A 24,175-nucleotide genomic window follows, 5' to 3' on the forward strand; every position below is an offset into this window, starting at 1 on the left:
GACTCTCTCCGGGTATACTGCATGGGAATGTTGAAATGTTTTCTTTACTAATCCTTTTTAGGGCAGATTAGCTCATAAAGATTGTTTTTGACAAACTGCAGGTTTGAAGAAGTGAAGTTGGAATGAAAGGAGCTGAGATAAAGAAAGCGTCTTATATGCATCCTCAGAGAGGTTTTATCCTAGCCCTATATATCTGGAATGAAAATGATGCAGCTTGCACCCTTCCTAGCAACAACTGAAAGAAAATCACCACTTAACAATTAATTGAATATAACTGCACAAGGCTGGTGTCAAAAGATATTAATTTCCATGTTTAAATAATGAATGAGAATACAGGCCACATTTTGTACTAGGAAGCCAGCAGATATATTTTAACATTGGTAGGATACGGTTCATGTGATTGGTTTTCATTAATAAGCAAACTGCTGTATTTTATAGCAGTTGGAAGTTTCTAAATAGACTTCAAAAGCAGCTTCATATATAGCATATTGTAGAAATCTAGTCTAGGTGTTAATCATGGCATGGATAAATGCAACCAGGCTGTATGTTCAGGAGTGGCTGTTGCTTTGTCTGGCTGATATTTTGTTTGGTGACTGAAATATAAATATTGCTACAGGGATTACTCCTAAACAACTAGGGAGGGGGAGAAGAATCCATTTCTGGTCATAGGTACCAGCAGTGAAAACACTATTACTACAGTCCATACACTGAGTACCACCAGATGATAGCTGTGGCAAAACAAAGGACAGGTTGAATAATGCTGATGATGAACAACAGACATTGTGCAATGAATTTCTCACACTGAGAATGTGGCTGCAGGCAACAACTTGAAATAAAGGATTAGGCTACTGTGTTCATTTAGTGTTTATCAGGCTAGCCCTGTCAACAGGATTCTTATTCCATACTCTTTCAAGAGTGTTGCAGAGTAGAAGCTCAGCAACACACACCCCTTACCGGCCGAACTAGTCTGCTTCACACCTAAGGCTTGGCTGTTGCTTCTCAGCTCAAAGTCTAATGTAAAGAAAACATTTTGAAGACGGAGATCTGTAATTATAGCACAGTCCCAACAAGAGAGGTACTGTGAATGGGTGGTTCATCTGCCTGGGAAGATGGTGTTCAGCTTATTCTGAACAAGGTTGCATTTCCCATAAAGGGTTCAGGCTCACAGTCTGTGGTACAGATAGAGCCAGCCTTGACCTTTGAGGTCCAAATGGGTTCCATACCGCATAGCACTTCCAAGTCCTCTGTAGCTGCTGTCATCCCTCCTGTTTTCCATGGCTCCAGACTTGATTGTGGCATAGGACTGTCCTTGGAGACAACTTGCAAAACACCAGCTAGTCCAGAAAATAGCTTGTAGGTTACTAAACTGGGAATAGCCCTAGGGAACACATCATGTGAAGCTACTTCTCTGGCTGCTGATCTAAGTACAATTCAGAGAACTGGTGCTTATCTTCAAAGCTCTTTATGGTTTGAGTCCTGGGTACCTCAAGGGCCTTCTCTTTCCACAAATACCTGCCTGTTCGTTTAAGTCTTCATCAGAGGCCTTTTTCCTGGTGCCCCAATCTTCAGAATTCAGACAGATGGAAACTGTTTCAGAAGTCAGACAGATGGAAATGGATGCCTCTAATGCCTTTTTGGCTCCAGGCAGGGACCTTTTTTATTTTTCCTATGCCTTCTTTTAAAACACAAATTGAATTGGTTTTTGTTTGCTCTGCTGATGTTTCATTTTTCCTTTGCAGAATTTTAGTGTGAGCCATTTGGAGAACCTTGCGTATTGAAGGCGGGGTTCAAATCTTAGGATAAATGTAGTTGGAATTCAGAAATATGTGACACATACCACCTTCAGCTGTGAATAAAGCATTCTCAGTCCTACATTACAGAGGGGCCTAGAGATGAAAGGTCATGACTGAGGATAGTGTAGTGTAACTGGCTTCACTGGCTTCTTTCCCCCCGTTTTCAGACTCTCATCATTTGCCAACTTAAAAAATTAGGGTCAGTTTGAGAGGTGCGGTAGTGCATATTTATGTATACTTTAATTTATTTCCTCGCATCATGTTTATTTCATAATTTGTATCATCAAACTCTAATCAAACTTAGTAATATCTGTTCTTGAGGAATTCAGAGGGAGTGATAAGATTAGAATTGAAGATGCTTCAGAAATATATATGATTTGTTCCTCCCTACTAAGCTATATGCATGCTGGCTATGAATCATAGGTTTGGCTATGATTAAAATTAATTATAAAATTAATGGGAGAAAATAAAAATTAAGGATTATACATACTATGTTAAGTGCTACTTGCTCTCTTCAAACAGAATGCATCAAAGCTGAGAAAGAAATAGGTGGGTAATGGAACATCTTACAACGCAGGAAAAAATGGCTAAGAAGACTGTTTCCTCTCAAAGCTCTTTTTTAAAAAAAGAAATCCTTAAGGTTGGAGATGATGGAGGAACAGAAAAGCATGAATAGTCTGTTCTAATATTAATATTTAGGGTACACTTAATGAAATCACCATAAAATACATAGTTAAAACATGCAAAATATCTCCCCCCTCAACTATCTGCAAAAACACAATTGATTATAGATGTCCTTTCTATAGATTTGTTAGTGGTCACAAATGTAACTTGAGTTTCTTAAAGGCATAGGCAACATCATACAATTCTGAAATATGTATGCAAAATAAGAAAGATAGCCAGAGCATATATTGTATCCCCTCCTTCAGTATGGCTCTAAACATTAAAATAGTCAGAAGCAATTTACAGGGAGCAGAGTACGTACTCTATTAGCGTCTTGTGGTGTTACAGTTTCTCAAAGCAACGCAGAACTGGACTAGGGAAATTATGGGTTGACGGAATGAGTCTATTTTTCAGTTGGCTTTCAGGCAAAATGGCTTGGCATTGTCTGTTTTCACTAAGGGAAAAATTGAGGCATAATATTGGATAGGAAGGCGAATCAAATTATGATAACATTTTCATTCAGTACATGGTAGTTTAAACAGTAATTAGCTCCATATTGTTTAATTCTGTTTGTAATTCCCTATTGAATGCCTGATCAAGTATCTGCAAGTCTCACTGACTTACATTTGCAAATCTAAGGTTCATATTTGAAACACCTAGTGGGCAGTGGGGCTGTTAGCACCACTTGCTTACAAACTGTAATATATTCTGTCCTTGGCTTTATGATTGGCTTTAATGTTCAAATGTCATTCTCCAGGCTAGCTACTGAATCGTATTTTTAAGAAAATGAAGAAAGAACATTAAATCCATGATAAAATATATTTGAAGTAGATCGTATAAAGGGAAGCACAATTCTGAGAACAATCAATTCTGTATTAAAATATATGCCCACTTTTTGTGTAATAATCAAGCATTTCACTTTGCAGTAGTGAAATAGATTTTAATGGGACTGCTGTATGGGAATTTGAAAATTGTAGCCTATTAAATACAAGAAGTTTGCTCATAGAAATTATGACATGGACTCAGTTTTAAATCACCGAAAAATGTTTTTGTGCATGAATGTATGGCATGGTTGCATTTTGGGGTCTCAAATATGCCTACAACACTTATTATTTTTTATTATTATTTATTGAATTTATATACCGTCCTATACCCGGAGGTCTCACACTCCACATACACACTTTCTTTCAGGGACTAAGAAGCCACAAATGGCAGGCTTGCATGCTCACTTGCAGATAGCTTCACAATAGAAACGGCCCTGAATGATCATATAGGTCACATTTTGTATTTCAAACAAGCCTGCAGCAAATCAATATTCTCTTTCCGCTGTTGTGGCAGTGTTTCCTTCCTCAGATATTCTCCAGCTTGCTGGGGAGAGGGGGGAATGGGTCAGGGGGATTTATACTGGACTCTAAGCCTGTTCAGCTGGGTCATGTGACCTGGCAGCTGGGCGTATGTTCTGCTGGCAAAAACAGTGGGGATGGTGAGGGCCTAATCCTTGGATATTGAGATCAGACTCATCTGAAAGAGCACTCTGGATCCAGTGCAACTTCACATAGCAGGAGCAGGAGGATGTAAAGTGAGCATGCTCCAACCTCATCTCACTTTACTTCTTGCCTCCCATGTGTGGGCTGCTGTCTCTTGAGCTCCCCATATAAAGACTTTTGCACCTGGTGAAAAGCACTTTGCGCTCAGGAAACGCTCCACAAACACTCGGCATCTCGGCACCTGCCACAGACCACACACGAGAATTGGGGAACAAAGGAGGCCTTTGTGCTAACCCTGCTCCCAGGTTCTCCCCAACAGGAACATGACGGCGGCGGAGGCTGCACTCAGTCAACAGCAGCAACTCTCACCCAAGGACACAGAAAACAAGGTGAGTCTGGGAGGAGGAATCCCCAGAGGATGCCCCAACAATGGTGCCATTCCCACAAATAGCCCCCACAGCATCCAGGAGCACTGCTCCCTCTAGAGGTGGGGGAATTCTGAAGCCCAACAGCACCACCTCCCAGTCCTGAATACAGTATGTGGCACTGCTTGCACCATGGGCGCCAAGAATGCACAGAAAGAGGTAAGGGGTCACCAGTCATGGGGAGGCATGTACAGTCACCAGCCCTCATTGTCACCTTGCTGTTCCATTGCCTTACTAGGCACGCAGCTACAGAGGAGGCAACAGCAGCAACTGCACCACCAGCAGATGTGATCCAGGAGGGAGAGCTGCACCAGCAGACAGGTAGGCGATGGCACCTCTGAACAGCCACCCCTCCTGCTCCATTCAGCCAGTCGAGCCACATCTTCGCCTCAACACAAGGAGCCCCAATCAACCTGCAAGCTCCATGACTCCAACAAAGGTAAGCATCCCTACCCATGCCCATGGTAGGGGAAGGAGGAAAACCACTCTCAGCTGATGTTCCAATAGCACTTGGGACCCACCTCACAGGTCCCACCCACCCCTTCTTCTCGCCACTGTTTATCCCACGTGTTACCACTCCCCTCCTTTGTTTGCAGGCCACGAGTCAATGGATGCTGCAGCCACCATGAAGCCCCGTAATGCAGAGAGGCAGCCCTGTGAATGAAACGCCTTGGAAGGAAGGGGATCCCTGTTCAAAGAGTGCTCAATAAAAACCAAATGTCCGCAACCATCCGCTCTGTCTCCCATTTATTCATGCGTCGCAACAGGAGGGGAGACTGCATTCCCACCACTGGGGCTGCTCTGCAGGGTCCCTGGTCTCTTGACTATAACTCCCAGAAGCCCCTGCTGTGGGACAGTCAGTACCAGCAGGGGCAAAGGAGGAGACATGCAGTGAAAGAAAACAGCAACACCTCACACTCCAACCATCCACCAGCTGGGGAACCAAGCAGCAGCCCAACACTACTGCACACCACAGGGCCTGGGGCAAGGGGAAGGGAGACGGACCCACAAATGGGGAGGGAGGATGAGCTGCCATCTAGCTGGGGGATGGCTAGAGGGCATCTAATGGCTCCATGGTACAGAAGGAGGATGCTTCATGGCCCAAATATCACCCTGGCTATGTAGCTGTGGGCAGCTGTCCTGTGTGGCTCCTAGCCATGGTGAGGAGGTTGCTGACCATCTCCTCACGCCCTGGAGCCCCTGCTCACTTGACTTGGTGTCCAAGGGCAGTTGTCACACCACCACCACATTCTGTAGCATGTTATACGCCAGCAACACCTGTGACATCCTCTTGGGGGAGTGCATACCTCCCCGCCCCTGGTGTGAAGAAGGTAGCAAATGTTTGATAGTGGTGCGCGCCGAGTGGTGTACTTGGTTGTGATAAGGAGTCATGAGGAAGGACCTCAGTGTGTAGCCATACTGTGCTGTTGTTGAGTGTGGCTGTGTGATTGGTGGCGTGGGCATGCCTAGCACATGTGATATGCTGTGTGTACTGATTGGCTGCTGGAGTATTGCTAGGGGACATTGTGGGCTCTCTATCCCATTTGTTTACATTCCTAGGCTGTTGACTGCACACCACTTTCTTTTTCTTTGCATTTTTCCATTACATACATTCATTTCTTTCTCTGTGGTATTTTAGTTTTTCTTATCATCTCTTTTAAACATCTAATACAGTAGTATCTATTACAACATCTCTAGTCAGGTCCAATCATTTAATTTTGCTGCATCGCCTCAGTTTGTATCCCCCCCCCTTTCTGTACACATCCTTTCTCCCTTTTCTACTGTTCATAAACCTATCCCCACTTGTATGCTTAACATTATTCTCCTCTTTTAAAAAATACATTTCTAGTAATTCCCACTTGCTTCATATTATTTTCTTGTCCATATTCCTTGTTGTAGCCATCATATTGACTAATTCTATAAATTCTATTAGTTTGAACAGCTGCTGATCTTGTCGGGATTGCCCTTTCTTTCCAAATTTTCACATATGTTATCCTTGCCACTGCTGTTGCATAGGGAAATATTTTTTGTTTTGTTTGTGAGTTCTTGTCCTATTACAGCTAGCAGGAAGGCTTCTGGGTTTTTTGGGAGGGGGCATTCGCCTGCACACCGCTTTCTTTGATCTCAGTGTGACCTTGCAGTTCATATACATCCGCTAAAGGTGCCAGGGAACTCTTCCCTGCATGCCAACAGGTGGGCACTGGCTCTCTGCAATTTGGTTGCTTATTTCCAATCAGCTGGCGTTTCCTCCTCTCTGGGTCTCCTGAATTAGCTCTGAATCTGGTGTCTCTTGTTCCAGTTTAATTTGAACCAGCCTAATGCTGGCTTTCTGTGTGTAGGATGGTTCAGTAAATCATAAGAGCCAGTGTGGTATAGTGGTTAAGAGCAGTAGGCTTGTAATCTGGTGAACCAGGTTCGCGTCTCCGCTCCTCCACTTGCAGCTGCTGGGTGACCTTGGGCCAGTCACACTTCTTTGAAGTCTCTCAGCCCCACTCACCTCACAAAGTGTTTGTTGTGGGGGAGGAAGGGAAAGGAGAATGTTAGCCGCTTTGAGACTCCTTCGGATAGTGATAAAGCGGGATATCAAATCCAAACTCTTCATCATGTACAACCATTGGCTGGCTGCCTTCCAGGAACTAAGCCTGGATATTCCCTTGCTTGTACCTGTCTCTTCCTAGTCATCCACCCCACTGACTGCCAGTGAGTCTCATAACTTGCACTGTAGGCTCTTTCCCGGAATGGAGCCAGACCACGCAAATAGCTTGAAAGTCATAAACTCCAGGCTCAGTTAATTTTAAGATAAGAGTTCTTTAGAAAAGGTCCTTTAAAAAAAAGAAAAAACTAAGCCTGACAGTTATTTAATGCTAATCTCTGCAGCTGAGAGTGTTTGATGAAGAGCAAATAACTCTTCTAGAGTACCCATGGTGTTCAAAACCAATACATTGGTAGGATCAATTATTGGAAAAACTATCAGTATATATATATATGTAAGCACTAGCTAAGTGCAGAAAAATCTTCCACCAAATCATCTTGAATAAGATAGTAATTGAGCCACTAAAGTACATTCCTGTATATGGGTGATCAACTCCTGACGCACCCTAGTGGAACCCTTTGAAATGTAGGACTTGAGTGAACTTTCTCAGGGGCTCCTATTTTGATTCTTGAAACAGCTTGAAGGGAATAAGCAACAGACACGAGTGTTTGGGTTATGCATTCTAATATTTACTTTTGTATCTGCCTAGATGAGATTATTGTTCTCCATGCAAATGTGTTGGCTGAAACTTTATGGTCAACTCTTATGGTAACTGGTGATCCATTATCTGACAAACTTGGCATAAGCCGGCGACTTGGCTCCGTTTATGCTAGACATTTCCCCAGTATTGTGATGTCTCACTCACTTACAAGCCACATGACACAATCACCAACCCATAATGTGCCTTCAATTCTAGTATTATTCAGATGGCTTCTGATTCCCGCCCCCCCCCCGCCCCCGTTTACTGTTCTTACAGTTTTTACAGTGTGGATGGATCAATCTGAGTGCTTTCAGCCTGCTGAGCTGCTTTGGCAAACTTTCTGCCCTCACTTTTAATTAGGGTATCACTTTGTGTGCAGGAAATAGTTGATTGTCCGGCCTTCACCAATCAGTCTAGGTGGTCAGCTCTTTTTTAATTTAGGCAGTATTTTTTCATGTCAGAGGCATTATGAATACCCATTGCTGAGAATCACAGGTTAGCAAAGTGCCATGGCACTCATGTCCTGCCTGCCTGCCTGCCTGCTTTCCACAAGCATTTGGTAGGCCACAGTGAGAACAGAATGCTGGACTAGATGAGCTGTTGGCCCTGATCCAGAGGCTCACACAGAGTCATTCTCAGCAACCCTTAACAAACAGCAGAGCCCAGAATTGTTGGAGGGAAAGAAAATGCTTTAAAGGTACAGAAAACTGTTTGGTGCATAAAGTACCCAAATCATCCATGCTCGTGACGAGGGGGGGGGGAGAATAGAATGTCACCCATAAGTAGGGCACATTGAGTATTGTAATTCAAGAATGCCACATAAAAAAATGAAACTAGTAACTAAAGGTGATGAGACAACCTTGTTTGCACTTAATACTGTGTAATCCAGAAGTTTTAGTCAGATAACCTACTTACATTAGTCAATGTACTTTGCAGAGATTTTTAGTCTGAACAAAGAGGTTGAGAATGCTAATGAATGTTGGATTTTGTTTAAAGCCAAAAGAGATGATAAAAAAGTAAAAATAGACAAAGTTCAAATGAATGTTTTCATTTACAAAAATGTTAGCACCTTTTGTTCTCACAACAAATGAAAGAGGTGGGAAAAGGGTGTATATTTAGTTGGTACTTAGTGTTCTTTGAATAAGCCCAGTATGCATTTTATAGATCAGGATTGTTCCATTTGTTTGTACTTTTATATTGTCTACCAACCTAAATAATTACCAGCCAGTTGCCAACCTCACTTTTGGGAGCAAGGTTCTTGAGCGGTTGGTCACTGACCAGATCCAGGCGGAAGAGACTGATTTTCTAGAGCCATTTCAGCTGGGGTTTTGGCCTGGCTTTGGCACAGAAACTGCCTTATATGATGACCTCTGGAGGGAAAGAGGCAGAGGCAATGTGTCCCTGTTAATCTTCCTTGACCTCTCAGTGTCTTTGAATAGCACTAACCATTGTATCTTCCTTGACAGTTGGGGGTGAGCTTTGCAGTGGTTCCGGTCCTACTTGAATGGTCATCTCCAGTGGGTGATACTTGGGGAGTGTTTCTGTGTCCCTGTTAATCCTCCTTGACCTCTTGGCGGCTTTCAGCAACATTGACCTCTCTTGGAGAGGCTATCTGAGTTGGGGGTGGGCGGCACTGCTTTGTAGTGGTTCCAGTCCTACTTGGATGGCTGTCTTCAGCGGGTGATGCTTGGGTGTTTTTGGCACCATGGGACCTTCAGTGTGGGGTCCCTCAAGGCTCAGTTCTATCCCCCATGTTGTTTAAACTCTATATGAAGCTGCTGAGTGATCTGGAGTTTGGGAATGTGTTGTCAGCAGTATGCTGATGACACACAGCTCTATTTCTCCTTTGCATCTCCAGGCATGGTCTTGCCTCAGTGTCTTGCCTCAGTAGTGGACTCGATGAGAGCCAACAAATTGAGGCTCGATCCAGATAAGACAGAGGCACTGTTATGGGGTGGTGCCCTAGACCTAGACTCGCTTTTAAGGAGCAGGTACGTAGCTTGCATAGTTGGACGCAGATCATCCAACAGTTGTGCAGCATGCTGTGCCACTTCCACATCTCTAAAATTGGCACAGAGGCTGGGGTTTGTTTGGCAACTATATGATGAACACCTGGATATGCAGATCATAAGAGGCTAAGCAATAAACACACACACACACCCTGCTAACCTTCCATGCTTAGGAGCCTTAAAGGACAGGCAGGGGAAGTTTGGACAGCACTGCCTGAAGCCCCCTTCCCTTCAGCACCTTTGGGCAGCACCACCCAAGTAGCTACTGTCCCTCAGGAAAGGTCAGTGGAGGTGTTAGGCACTGGTGCACGTGGGGGAGAGGGGCGTCCTTGCAGTGATGCCCAATCCAGCATGTTTCCCACTAGCTCTTCTACTTTAAGGTGCTACTTTAAGGAGCTCACGAAAGGCTGATGTGGGAGCGCAGCTTGAAAGTTCTTAGCATCCCAAACCCATCACACTCCTTACCAGCCCTTTCTTTGGGAACAGCCGGTGAAGTGGGGTTGGCGTACGCCTGGCAGATTCAGTTTTTGGCTTGGGCACCATGGCCAGCCCCAAATGGTACCCCCTGATTTAACCCAATAACAAGCGGAGCCTGCAACAGAAACAAGAAGTTTGCCTCCCTTCTTGTGCTGCATGATTCGTTTTTGTCCGCCTGTGATCGTTCTCCCTTGTTCAGACTCGCTGCGATCCCCGGGGGGGGGGGTCAATATTTATTACAGCCATCTGGGGACGAAGCACGCGAATTGCACATGTCGCTGCTTTTGGCACCCCCCTCCCCCTTTCTAATGTTTGCAGTCCTGCCAGGCCTGATGGGATGCCAGGGCAGCCATTCGAGGGAGAGGGCGGCGGGCTGGCCGCTGATTGGCCTCGCCGCCCACGGAGGCTGCGCCCTCCGCCCCCGCCCGCTCTCCACAAACCCGAGTCCCCTCGGCTGCCGCCGAGGGAAGGCGGGAAAGGCGGTCGCTGGTCTGGTCTGGTCTGGTTGCCCTTGCGGAGCCCCAGCGGCCTTGGCCCGCGTGTCGCCCCGCAGAGCCCCCGAGGAGCACCTGCTGCGGCGGCGGCGGCCGCCTAGACGCCTCGCCGCCCGTCCCGCGCCAAGAGCAGCAGGGCCGAGGCCGGCGGCGGGATGGGCAGGCAGAGCGCGGGCGCGCCGGGGCGCAGCATGCTGCGCTCGCCGAGCCGGAGCAGCCTCTCCGCCTCCTTCGAGGCGCTCGCCGTTTACTTCCCCTGCATGAACTCCCTGGAGGAGGAGGAAGAGGAAGAGGAGGTGAAGAAAGGCGGCGGAGGTGAGGCGCGCGCGCGAAAAGCAGGCGGGGGGGGGCGCCCGCTGCAGCAACCGGTGGGCTGCTTGGCGCGGGACGGTCTCTGCAGCAGCGCCCGGAAACTGAGAAAGTGGCTCGCCAACGAGCCACGCAAAGTCTGAGTTTGACGGTACCCGAGTGGATGCTCCAATTGCCCTTGTCCTAAGCACGGCAGTAAGATTGTGTCCTTGCCATTAAACGGAGACTCTTGAATGCGTTTGTGCTGCTGCGTAATTAACTTGGCAAAGGTGCCATAATAATTCAGGGTGTCAATTCCTGTATGCGAAAGAGATCCCTTTTACCGTTTTCCCAACTAAACGCGCCGAAGTTTGGTTTTTGAAGGACTTGGGGTATTGGACACATTGCACAACACTCCTAACCAAAGTTAGCCACTTTAAAGCTCCATTCATTTCATTGTAAGATATTTTAGGTGTGTTTTGGAAATCCATTGGTAGAACCGGTTTTAAAAGAAGCCCTTTGGTTGTCGCTGAAAGTGTGACTCTGAAATGATGTGATTTGGTAGTCATTAATGTGACAATTTAATTTGCGCTTACAATACCGTAGTTGAATATTTTCTCCTGGTTCATACACTTGTTTTTACACAAAGAAGCAATTCCATGGTTCCTACCTCCACTGTCAGGAGGCAGAATGCCCCTGAATGCCAGTTGCTAGGAATCCTAAGTGGGGAGAATGCTTGCTTCCTGTTGAGTTTCTGGTTAAGATGAGAGTTGAACTAGTTAACTTCCCATCTCAGGTTCTTCACAGTGCGATCCTGTCCACATCTACTCAAGAAGTTAAACACCATTAAGTTCTATGGGACTTATTCCTGGGTAGGATTGCAGCCACAGCCACTACGCCAGCTACATAGCCAGCACCATTCTAAATATATGTATTGCTTCATTCACCAGGCTCTGTATATTTATCACACAACTCTGGAGATAATTTTGCAGTGGTTTGCCTGTTTGCTTATCTGGGTTTGAAAAAGAACCCATCCAGGAGCCCTGACAGGTTGTGGATTTGTTCAGCTCACTTCAGTCCCTGATTCACCCTTCAGACATGCTCACAAATCAGAGGTGGAAATGATTTCAGGGCTCCTGGTTCAGGGTAACAAACTTTGTAAACCTTGTAAACAAAGCCTTACTAATGAATTGCAGGGTTTTCATTTATTAAACTTTAGCCACGTTAATCTTCGGCTTCCATCAAATAGTATAGAATAGCATAGCATGCCATAACTATCTTTAGAAATAAGTATACTTAAGACCAGTGATTAATCGCTTGCTTTAGGTTTAATCACCTTGAAATTTTCATGTGGCTGACAGTATTATCAAATAGGGGCTATCATTTCTATTGGACCTCACCTTCTCATGGGAAAAGAAGATGTTCCATGATACTTCTCACTGAGTGCACTGTGAATATCTGTTCTGCACTAAGCGTACAGATAAACTGAAATAAAATACTGTATAAATGTACTTGCGCTTCTTGAAGTTCTATAGCAACCTTCATCACCTAGTGCCCTCTAAATGTTTTAGACTACAACACTCATTAGATCCAGTTCCAGCCCCAGCACCAACTCTGACCTGTGTCCAGGGTTTGTACAGTGAAAATGTGGATGGAGTTCCTGCACCTTTTAAAAGTTGTATGGAAGAAGGAGTTTCAGCAAGTCTTGTTTCTGGTGTGTTGTGTATGCAGCACTGCTGGCATTGAATATTTGCCCCCACAGTTTAATCTACTATCTGATAATAAATCAAGTAGGAGGCCGGCTCCTTCCAGAGTTGTTGCACTGGCCTCATTTGCAAAATTAAACCTTTTACAGCACAATCCTATGCATGTTAATCCAGAAGTAAATCCCATTGGATCCTTACTCTTAGGTAAGAAAGTGTAGGAGGGTAGCTGTGCTTGCTATTGGTGGCCCAGTATTTGTTCAAAAGTAGAGTTTTCCACTGATACTTTGTGGATGCATTTGTCTAGGTTGGTCATCTGGACTGGTAAAATCTGTGGATAACATTTTCTTTCATTGGCAGTTGGTGTTTTATGGATTTGACTGTGTGACCTCTTTGAATTGATTGGCTTGCTTAGCATCATGCAGAAATTTCTCACGAAAGGTCAAGGCCATTTCTTCTAATGTATCCATGAGCCATATTTTGTCCTGCAGTTCTAGAACCAGTGTCATCCTCTGTTTTCACTGCTCTATTGTACAATCAAGGACAATAGTTCTGTTCTGCTGTTTGGTTTGGACAGGGGTGAAGGAGACAGTAATCCAAATGTGGTTATAAGGCAAATGATGTCTTCAAAATCTGAAGCTGCTTTAGCAGCCTTACCAAAATACATGGGTCAGAATATTAATAAGTGGTATTTCTGCCAAAAGATGATGCATAAGCTTGAATATGTAGAACCACCTCTTCCAGCAACAACATGGCCTGTGTTGTGTGCACATACTGATCTTCACATGAATGCAAATTTGATCACATTTTAAATGCCTCTCCCATATTAAAAATCTAGTCCCGCAAGAGCTTCACATTCAAACATGTGTGTGTGTCTAAATGAGGACTTTTCTCTCCAACATGGCAGAGATATTTTTTTTATCTGGAAGACAGTAGAGAAGCAAAACCTGAATTCTGTAGTGGTACAGAACCATTTTATTTTTTACAATATGTAGATCTATCCTGAGTTACATATGCCATAGACAGAACGACTACTTCAACTGTGGTAATTGCTTTTGAAATTCTTTTTTCCTGATTTTTCTTCTTTTATCTTTTCTTTACAGTTTTTTGCATCAGAGCAAAAACTAAAAAGGATTATCCCTGTCATTCATTTGCCCATTTCCCAACAGATGTTACCTCTTGCAACTGCTCAACCCCCCCCCCCCGGTCACAAGGTGCTTTTTCAGCACCTTTCAGGCCAACTTTGCGTTACTTTTCAAATTGCTGATTCAAATTGCAAGTATCTAAGTGAGTTTTAGTGCTTGCTGCTCCATAATCTTTCATGCACATTACTATATCTGGATGTTTTTACCCTTTTCTCTCATTTACTGAAATGGACTTCAAATGCTGATGGACTGAAGTGCCAAGAAGGTCTTTAACTACATTAAAACACACACACACACACACACACACACACACACACACGTCCTATATGGACACTTTATTTTAGTTGATGTGTGAGAAATAGAAGCTAAGTTTGGACAGCAGGTGAGAACATCCTGTCATTTCTTAAGAGCCATCTGTAAAAATAGGCCTAAAAATGGGGTCAGCTGTGTACAAGCTGTGTTCTATACAGCCATCTCCTCTGAGGTCAAAATTTATCATATTAAATTTTAACAAAGGCTACCAAACTATTTTAGTATATTTAGTACATTGTTTTTAAAATGTCTCACACATTTGTCAATGTTTGCCTACACAGTAGGGGGTTTGAACATATAAACAGATTGTAAACCTGCATAGCTTCCATATGTATAGGCTGTGTCTAGCTGCACCAGTACACACACACACAAAACACACACACTTTTCAGGTTTATACATTTCACTACTAATTTCACAATCATTTTAACATTTCAAAACTTGACTCCCTTCCCCCTCTTTCTGCTGTTCCTTAAATTTATTTTTAGTATCTTCTGCATATCCACATTAACTTAATTTGCTCGTATACATGAATAAGCTTCTGTACAGTTTGGGTAGTTCTGTCCCTATAATTCTGGGTTTTGTTTTGTTTTTTACAAACGTTATTTTAAACATCCTTTTCAATTGATTATATATCATTTCCCAGTAAGCTTTAACCTTACTGCAAGACCACCACATATGATAAAAAGAACCTTCTTTCTCTTTACATTTCCAACACTTATTTGATTTAGATTTAGACATTTTTGCCAGTTTACTCGGTGTTAAATGCAATTTTCTCTTAGACCATAACATGCGGTAAATTTTATATCCATATTCCACAATCGTTCCCATTCTTCTATGTCTATATTATGACCGATATCTAGTGCCCAATGTATCATTGAGGATTTTGCTTGCTCATCCTTTGTCTCCCATTCCAATAATATTTTATACATTTTAGACAGCACTTTCACATCACATTCCAACAGGTCTCTCTCCAGTTGTGATATTTCCCCCCAAACCCTTGTATCCTATCTTTCTTAAATACTTCATTCAAATGATGATATTGTTTCCATGTTGTTAATTTCCCTGATAATTCCTTAAATTCTTTTAATTTATACTCTCCTCCCTCTTGTTTTAATAAATTTCTGTAAGTTTTCCACCCTTACAGTAAGGTTGGAAGGGTAGATGCACCAATCCAGATATGAAGATGCAGTTCAGTGAGACATATCTGCATGCAGATGGCCATTCACAAGCACATACAGCTATTGAAATCCTACCCATTTTCTATCTATGTCTCAATCCATTTAGGAATTTGAAACTCCAGGGGCTAGTAGTAGATGCCCACCTGGTCACCCATGACACTTGATTCCACAGTGGCTACCTCTGGATTAGGGCCACTTTGTGTGGTAGTTTCTTGCATCCATGAGAGCACTAGCGGGTGTCACAATCAATATTTGTAGCTAATACATAGGTAAAGGTAAAGGTAAAGGTACGCCTGCCCGTACGGGCCAGTCTTGACAGACTCTGGGGTTGTGCGCCCATCTCACTCAAGAGGCTGGGGGCCAGCGCTGTCCGGAGACACTTCCGGGTCACGTGGCCAGCGTGACATCGCTGCTCTGGCGAGCCAGAGCCGCACACGGAAACGCCGTTTACCTTCCCGCTAGTAAGCGGTCCCTATTTATCTACTTGCACCCGAGGGTGCTTTCGAACTGCTAGGTTGGCAGGCGCTGGGACCGAACAACAGGAGCGCACCCCGCCGCGGGGATTCGAACCGCCGACCTTTCGATCGGCAAGCCCTAGGCGCTGAGGCTTTTACCCACAGCGCCACCCGCGTCCCAGCTAATACATGGTGTCCTTCAAAATGAAAACAAAAAAGCTACATAACTTTCAGAACCCAATTTTTTAAAAAAATAATAATGGAGCCCTGTGATATTCAGCATTCACACTTTATGGAAATGTTTTCTGCCCATGGGACTACAGAATTGCTACTGAAATTAATGCACAGGCAGCATAAAACAGGAGAATAATGATACAGCAGTAGTTATTTATTTAGAGTTGCTTAATATTTACCAGCCGTTGTTAATTAACTCCTGGGTGGGGTATTTTATTGGGGGGGATGTGTGATAATGCTTGACAACATCTGCATCCCTAACCTTCCCTTGGAATGAATATAAATTAAATGTACTTGCATGTTTACTCCAAAGCATGACAGCTTGTATTATAATAATGATTAAATCATGTGAAGATGACCTTAAATAATTTTGCATCTCAAATCTAAAGCAGTTGTTTGTGGTGAATACTATTCCATATGAGACCTCTTTATGTATGTAGCTTTGGTTCCAAATTAGAACAAGGTTGTCTAGAGCTTCCCATTGATCCCCTGGAAGAATAGCATAGAAGTAAGCCTAATTTTGCTTAGTGGGACTTTCTCTGAAGTATGTGTGTACAGATGTGCAGCCTTGATCTGTTCCTGCTGCAAGTGTCGCATTAAGAGTTGACTCTCACAACTGACCTGCATGAGGCTAGCAGGGGGGTTTTCTGCTATGATTACAGGCCAGCTGAACTATTTATACTTTTCTGTGGCCTTTGTGCAGACATACATACAGCAATGTTCTGAGATGCTCCAACCCCCAGAGCACATATGCTCTAGGCAGGGGCGAGGAACCATCACCCTTAGCCAGCATGGCAAATGATCAGAGATGATGGAACTTGCAGTCCAACAACATCTGGAGGCCATGAGTTCCCCGTCCCCAGGGCCAGTCCCAGGCTCTTTTGCATCCAGGTCAAGGCTAGCTACTTGCATCCTTCCCCGCCCCCCAATTGCTAATTTTGATTTTAAAAAGAAGTCTTGTAGAAAAAAATTGAAAAGCACAAAACCTGAAACCGCTAATTTAATTGCAATAATAAGTAATACAACAGTCTCTGATATCTTTCTCAAATACAAAGAAAATCATTTAGCACACAAATCATTTTTGTGCGTTGTTATGTAAAAAATGTAAGTCTCTTAAAAGTTTCGATATCAGGCGCATCAAAATCTCACGTTGCCTGCCTTTTCATTTGCAGGTTTTGTCAGGTCCAGCGCTGATGCTTGGGCATGTTCAATTCGTATAGTTGCCAAGCCAACTAATCTCTTTTGCAACATTGTTGAGTACAGGCAGTGGCGACCATTTTGCGCACGTCCAGTTGATGTGCGACCGCCAACGTGCAGTCCTTTTGGATCCAGAAGAGGGCACAGCAGACTTATGTGCACTGCACACGGGAGCCAGGCATGAAACTCCTGCACAAAATGGCCACCACCTGTATATGTAAGCTATCTCACACCACTTGCCACTGATACTGGAAGTGTGAGGAGGATCCTTAGAGCAACAGAAACATCAGACACATTATCCAGGAGTTTTTGCTTGTAGTATGAAGAGAAATACTCCTTGTGGTGGCATAGACTTTGGAAGTCTTTGAGCTATTGCTGTAAGTTCACAGCACAGATGTTCAGCGTCAATATCTTTGTTTCCATTATGCAGCAATGGTTTTTCCAAATTCTTGCAGGCCTTATATGCATCTTCAGGAATAGGAAGTAGAAAGCCAAATAGGGAATTATATTGTTGTAGCTGCTGGAATCTCTCTTCAACAGGTTGTATGGCCATGTCTAAGACCAGGGCTGCCAACTTGAACAACACATAAGCCCTGTCCCACATAATCAATCACATGACACGGTGCATGCACACTATTTGAATGGCAATGCCCATCAACTGGGGGCTGGCCCTCTCAAATATTTTATTTGGGGTGCCAAAGGGACCTCAGTCCCTAAGAGTTGGTTCCTATGTCTAAGACAGCATAGTAGAAACCTACTTTGAATTTCTGCTTTGGATCTTATGGGCCTCATAAGGGTCATTGGAAGGATAAATTGCAGTGGAAGAGAAACATGAGCACATAACTGGTTTGAAACTTAGCACTTTTGTAGACCTCATCAGGCAGATCTTGTATACCAAGTTGCTTGCAGATCAGGTGTGTCAAGTTCTTGAAGTTGTTGTTGGTTGACTCCAAATGGCTACTTGCATGAGTAGAAGAAGGCATTTCCACTCACACAAAAGGGGGTCCTATTTCTTCATCAATTGATCTCCAGCTACAGTCATGGCACATTTCATATCATTCTCTGTTCCTCATAGTGGCAGAAGGGGACACGAGGCAAGAAAGCTCAATATCATGGTTTGAATGTCATTTATTGTCCCTACAGTAAAGCCCACTGGCATTTTTCTGTTATTTTAGGATTTTTTTTTATTATTATTATTACTAAGTCAATAACATTGTGCTTGCTGTACTGTAAGGTAGCCTCTGCCAACCAGCTGCAGGTGTCTTCCAGGTGCAGGTGCAGCTGTGTGGCTGATGCTCATGGGAGTTGTAGTCCAGAACATCTGGAAGTCACCAGGTTGACAGAGGTTGCGCTGAATTTAAAGCATATGAACATAATAGGCTGAAACCAAGCAGACACAGTTACTGTTCCACCCACTGCCAGCTTTAGCCCTCAACAGATTACCTAAAGGGTATTCGGTGCTCAACAGAAAAAGCTTCCCCATACCTGCTATGTGGAATACATTTAAAACATTCTTCACCATACTAAGACAATAATAATGAAACAAATTGACTGTAAAGTCTTTTGAGCTTTGGTCATGCTGATTTTAGAAGACATGGAGGAGAAAGCATACAAATACAAATGAATTCAAGTAACAACTGACATGTTTACATACACATCCTACTTCAATTTTTTTGGGAGGGTTAGCTTCAAATGGTTAGTTAAGATTTGAGCTCAGTGGGTCTGTCTTCTTAGTATATATGTACAAAACTGAGCTGTGCATTGGTTAAATAGAAGTAAAATACAATGGTTATTATAATGGCTGCCATGATAACTTTTGGTTTTGACAATGCTGTTTCGGTGCAATTTTTGGAGGGAAATGGTCACTAAGCGAAGTTATTTTCATGCATACAGTATACATCTGGTTAACTGTAGGATTTTGATATGTTTCAAGATCAGCCTTTCATGTTCCCTCTCATTGTTCCCATAAAAAGCATTTAAGTTATAGAACCACTATATTTTAAGCATTTGTGATGTAATTCAGTTGCACAAGGGTGCAACTATAATTTTTAAAAATATGATTTCCCCAAAAAAAGATGCTGACACAATAGGGATTATGTCGTTCTCTTCCAGGTATTCTGTTTCTTGTAGAGATGCGATACCACTAAGCATTTCATTATATTTCTTTAGAAGCAGGTGGCAAAAAGTTAAAGAGCACAGTCCAGAGAAGCACAGAAACTGGGTTGGCTGTGGAGATGAGAAACTGGATGACACGTCAAGCCAGCCGGGAATCCACAGACGGCAGCATGAACAGTTACAGCTCAGAGGGGAAGTAAGTCCGAGACGTTTGTTATAAAGTTCCGATCTTTGGAAAGAAACCAAGCGTCACTGATTCCTTTTTCTACTGCAGATTGTTTGTCATGCTGGGCAACCCCCAATTTATGCAGGGGTTGCATTCCTGCCCCCCCCCCACGTCAGCGGAGAATGTGTAAACCCTCCCCATTACACACACACACACACACACACACACACACACACACCCTTTTCCGGTCATTTCCAGGTTGCGGCGATGTGCATGATCACATGTGCATTGAACAAGTGTAAAATGGCCATTGCTTGTAGTGTGCCCTCCTCTCTTATAGGGGAATCCACGTAAAGGAAGGACGTAGTTAATATATGCCTGTGGTGTGTTTGTATCAAGGGGAGGGAGCCTCTGGGCCTCCAGATGTTGTTGAACTCTATTGGCCCTGACCAGCAAAAGTAGTGGTCAGGGATGCTGGGAGCTGTGGTATAGCAATATATGGAGAACCACAGGTTCCCTACTTCTTGTTCATATGAAGAACAAAATAAGTAAATTGGAGGCAAGAATTATTTGGATTCTGTGGGAGTACCTTGAGGGTTTTTCATGTTTTAGGAGTAAGTGGTGATATTTGCTGAGTTTGGACATCACAGATGCAGTAGTATGCCCATAATGGCTGGTTTAGTTATGTAACAAAATTTGTATAGCACTTGATTAAGCCGTACACTCAAACTTCCAGAATCATGTCAACCAAAGCTAGAAACATTTGGCTTTACGTCAGACAGGCTAGTCAAAGAATGGATGCCTAAGAGGTATAAAAGGTAATTTTTCTGCCATAAACAAAATTGCATTCGGATTAGAGAATTAATTATTATTGGTAGTTACAGCCTGGGATCCGGGTTGCCCCTGGCTGAAAATCTGTATACCTCTAAGTGGTTTACAAAGATTTAAATGAATATAGAATAAAACGTTAAACTTATGGATTTTTTAAAAAGTAAAAAATTGGTATTTAAAATATTCAAAAGATGATTAAAATCAACAGCAGCTAAAAAGATATATCCTTTTAACTTCCACAAGTCTGTATAGGGCCGGCCCAAATATAACGTTTTCACGGGTGCTGAAAATCCAGTGAAGGCAAATGCCTGACGTTAGCAGGCCGGGAGTTCCAAAGTGTGGGTGCTGCTCCCTAAATTATCAGTTTCTTAAAATTATGGGACGGGTATTGTGTCACACCTGTAACAGTGCCAGTTCCACAGCTTGAAGCAGTCAAGTGGGCATAAATGGGTCAAGGTGATCCTGTGAGTAAACTAGTCCCAAGCTTAAGAGCTTTATATACTAATAGTGAGACTTTGATCTTGGCCCAGTAGCAAATAGGCAACCAGTGCAGATCTCTGAGTAGAGGTGTTAAATGCTGACAGGGCCTCACTCCCGTCAGTAACTGAGCCGCAGCATTCTGCAATAACTACAGACGAGAGAAACTCTTCATAAAGTGCATTGCAGTAATCCAATCTTGATGTCACCAGTGCCTAAACTTACTACTGTTTGTTGATGCATATACGTAAGTGGATACCCTGTTGTAGGCCAGATCCGTAATACAGTATGCATAGTTTTGTTTTGATTATTTAGAAACTTGTTATTTTTAAAAAAATTGGTTATTTTCCCATTAGTTTGATTTTTCCTGGTGTGCGATTGGCTGCGGACAGCCAGTTCAGTGACTTTCTGGATGGACTTGGCCCTGCACAGCTTGTTGGTCGCCAAACACTGGCAACACCGGCAATGGGTAAGAAATTAATTTTGTTTATATGGCTGCAGTTGGTGGGAAAAGATGGTTTCCCAATGAATTACCTTACTTCTGTGTAACCTTAATTTGCAATACATGGGTTTTTCTTTTCCTCCTTAGGCGATATCCAGGTTGGAATGATGGACAAAAAGGGACAGTTGGAGGTGGAAATAATACGAGCCCGAGGCCTTGTTGTAAAACCAGGTTCAAAGACACTGCCAGGTGAGAGAAGTACACTTGAACCCCAAGCACATGGCAGCACATGAACATTCTGGTTCAGAAACTATTTTAGCCGCAACAGCCAAAGGCTTGTCTCATAGGCCACCTCTATACAACCATTTTAAAATAGTAGACTAATTGAACCTTCCAACTTTGATATATCAATTTCATATATTAAATGTAGAAGTGTTTTAACTATGTAGCTTCGACTCACGTAATCAATGGGCAAACGTATGGCAGTTCTTACTATCGTGGACCAGGATGATTTCGTATGAGACCAGCTGAGGTTCAAAGATTCCACAGCAGAGCAACATCTGAGGACTGGAGGAAGATTTCTAACAGCCTTGCTCTCTCGATTTGGTGGTAGATGGAACAGCAGCTGCCCAGTGTGAGGAACTTAGCCTTGTAGCTTTGGCAGCAGTTTCAGCTGCAGAGTGATGCTGAAACATTTGAGGGCTGAGAGGAAACAAATACATGTTTGCCGCTGCTGCTCCCCCACCCCCCTGTAACTCATAACTACTTTATTGCGTTTTAAATACATTGTAGTCTACCTCAAGAACCTCAGGTAGTAGACAGGGTCTAAATAACTCCAAATAAAAATACTCTTAGACTGATAACCCCTTAGGCATACAAAAAGTAGACCCACCAAAATCAATGGGCATAAGTCTATTCTATAGAGTGTGACAAATGTTGGGTTAGTGCTATTCCACTGATGTTCCACTTGCAGGCTTTCCTTCTGGTTGTCCTGTCTGAGAACAGGATGCTGGAGTAGACCGTTGGCCTGATTCAGCAAGGCTGCTGTTAAAGTTCTTACGTTCCCCTGTAGGGAAAGGGCTGTAGATCATCTGCTTTGCATGCAGAATGTCCCAGGTTCAATCCTACACATCTCAAAGTAGGGCTGAGAGTCATTCCAACCTGAAACCTTGGAGTACCACCAGCCAGTATATGTTCCCAGGCATCTAGAATTTCATTACAGTCGTACCTTTGATCCCAAATCTCCTTGGTACTCAGACATTTTGGCTCCCAAACTCCGCAAACCAGAAGTGTGTTCCGGTTTGTGAATGTTCTTTGGAACCCAAACATCCGACAGGGCTTCTGATTGGCTGCAGGAGCTTCCTGCAGCCAATCAGAAGCCACGCTTAGGTTTCCGAACATTTTGGAAGTTGAACGGACTTCTGGAACGTTCCATAACTGCCTTTCTTAATACTGAAAATCACAACAAACATGCCCTCTTTCCTTTATTCTGCCATGAAGCAATAGTGTCATTTATTCTTGAAAATCTGAATTGTCAGTCATGCCAGGATGAAGCTGTAAACAATAATAATTGACTGTGTTATGTTTTATTATTACAGTTGTATTACTATTTTCTCAGTTAAATGAATAATTATTGAGGCTGTTTACTATATAGTGTATAGAAAACTCTTCAATAAAGACTGCAAAATATAATAAATAAATAAACATACCTGATTTGCTTCATAGTGCCAAGGGAGGAAGAGAACTGAAGCAGGTTGGCTATCCAGAATGCCTTGGGAATAAATGCTCATAAATGAAATGTATGAGTGTGTGTTTAATTAAAGTATTTATCAGTTAAATGTTAGGATTTTGCATAAGGTGCTAAAACTGCAGAGCTAATGTGCAAAAACTGGTGACTAACAGATCTTTATATTTTTCTCCCCAAAGCACCATATGTAAAGGTGTATCTATTAGAAAATGGAGTCTGTATAGCCAAAAAGAAAACAAAGGTGGCAAGAAAAACGCTGGAACCTCTTTACCAGCAGCTGTTGTCATTTGAAGAAAGTCCCCAAGGGAAAGTTTTACAGGTAATTTGCACCCTTAGCCATGCATATCTAAAACCCTTCTATTCTAGCATCATTAACTAAAATGCCTAAGTCTGACTGCTCCCTTATGCTGCTTTCTCAGATAGCTGCCTCTTAAACTCTCTATTACGGTATTCTAAACTAAATATCTGCAGTTTAGTATTTTCCTGCAACACTAATTTTGAATCATATCCCATCTTACTAACACAACAAATCTTTAAGAGCAAATAGCCAGTGAATGAATAATGAATCGCAGGTGCTATCATTCTTAGTGTTTTATTTATTTCTATCAAGAAGATGCATCCAGTGTTTGATATTCCGTATAATTTGAATGAGATGGCTTTATATTCTGTGCACTTTCTGCTGAGACAAACTGAGAGATAAATCCAAGAAATAAATATCACTGAAAATGTTATGCTGGCAATTCTTAGGGATTCATTCTGCTCCCCTCTATAACAAAAGGAAGGTCCTGCCATTAATATGTGGCCAAGCAGCTCCTCAATTCCTGCTTGTTTTAGTATTAGTGCCTTCGTATTCTGTGAACTTTGGTGGAAAGCAGATTTGAAGCATATCAGAAATTATGGCAAAATTTAAGTTTGATCTCAGAACAGATTAATAACACTATGCACAAGCATGGTAGCAGATAACTCATAAACTGAACACATGCTGGATTTTGTAGGATTTACTTCCAAATACATGTTCACATCAAGCTGCTTTAAACAGAGAAGAGAGGGGTTGAAATTCTGTCAGGCTCAGCTCCAAAGGGTGTGTGTGTGTGTGTGTGTGTGTGTGTGTGTGTGTGTGTGTGTGTGTAAATCCTTGTTTGTACATGAAGTAGAATAAAAATGAGGCATTTGAGGCTATTCTTGCCAAAAGGTGGATTCCGAAAGTCAGGGTTATCTGGAGTTTGAAGGACCTCAGTTGGAAGATTAACAAGGGAAGAGTCCCAGAATATGTGTAACAGCACTTGGATCCATGCACAGTGAT

At 43.0% G+C, this 24,175-nt stretch overlaps 1 protein-coding gene across 25 annotated transcripts in view; it reads left to right on the forward strand.

Moving 5' to 3' along the window:
• Positions 1-24,175, forward strand: part of RIMS2 (regulating synaptic membrane exocytosis 2) — a 372,071-nt gene that overhangs the window by 344,519 nt on the left and 3,377 nt on the right. For 24 of the 25 annotated variants that reach the window (XM_082235402.1, XM_082235412.1, XM_082235413.1 and 21 more), the window contains 4 exons: positions 19,264-19,405; positions 21,040-21,152; positions 21,273-21,374; positions 23,052-23,191. In XM_082235402.1, the coding sequence (XP_082091528.1) occupies positions 19,264-19,405; positions 21,040-21,152; positions 21,273-21,374; positions 23,052-23,191 (497 nt within the window). Of the gene's footprint in view, positions 1-10,721; positions 10,897-19,263; positions 19,406-21,039; positions 21,153-21,272; positions 21,375-23,051; positions 23,192-24,175 lie in introns of those variants that run through there. The other variant, XM_082235411.1, reaches the window with a different exon arrangement.

The sequence above is a fragment of the Podarcis vaucheri genome (assembly GCF_965113315.1).
Source record: "Podarcis vaucheri genome assembly, chromosome: 8".
Lineage (NCBI taxonomy): Eukaryota > Metazoa > Chordata > Lepidosauria > Squamata > Lacertidae > Podarcis > Podarcis vaucheri.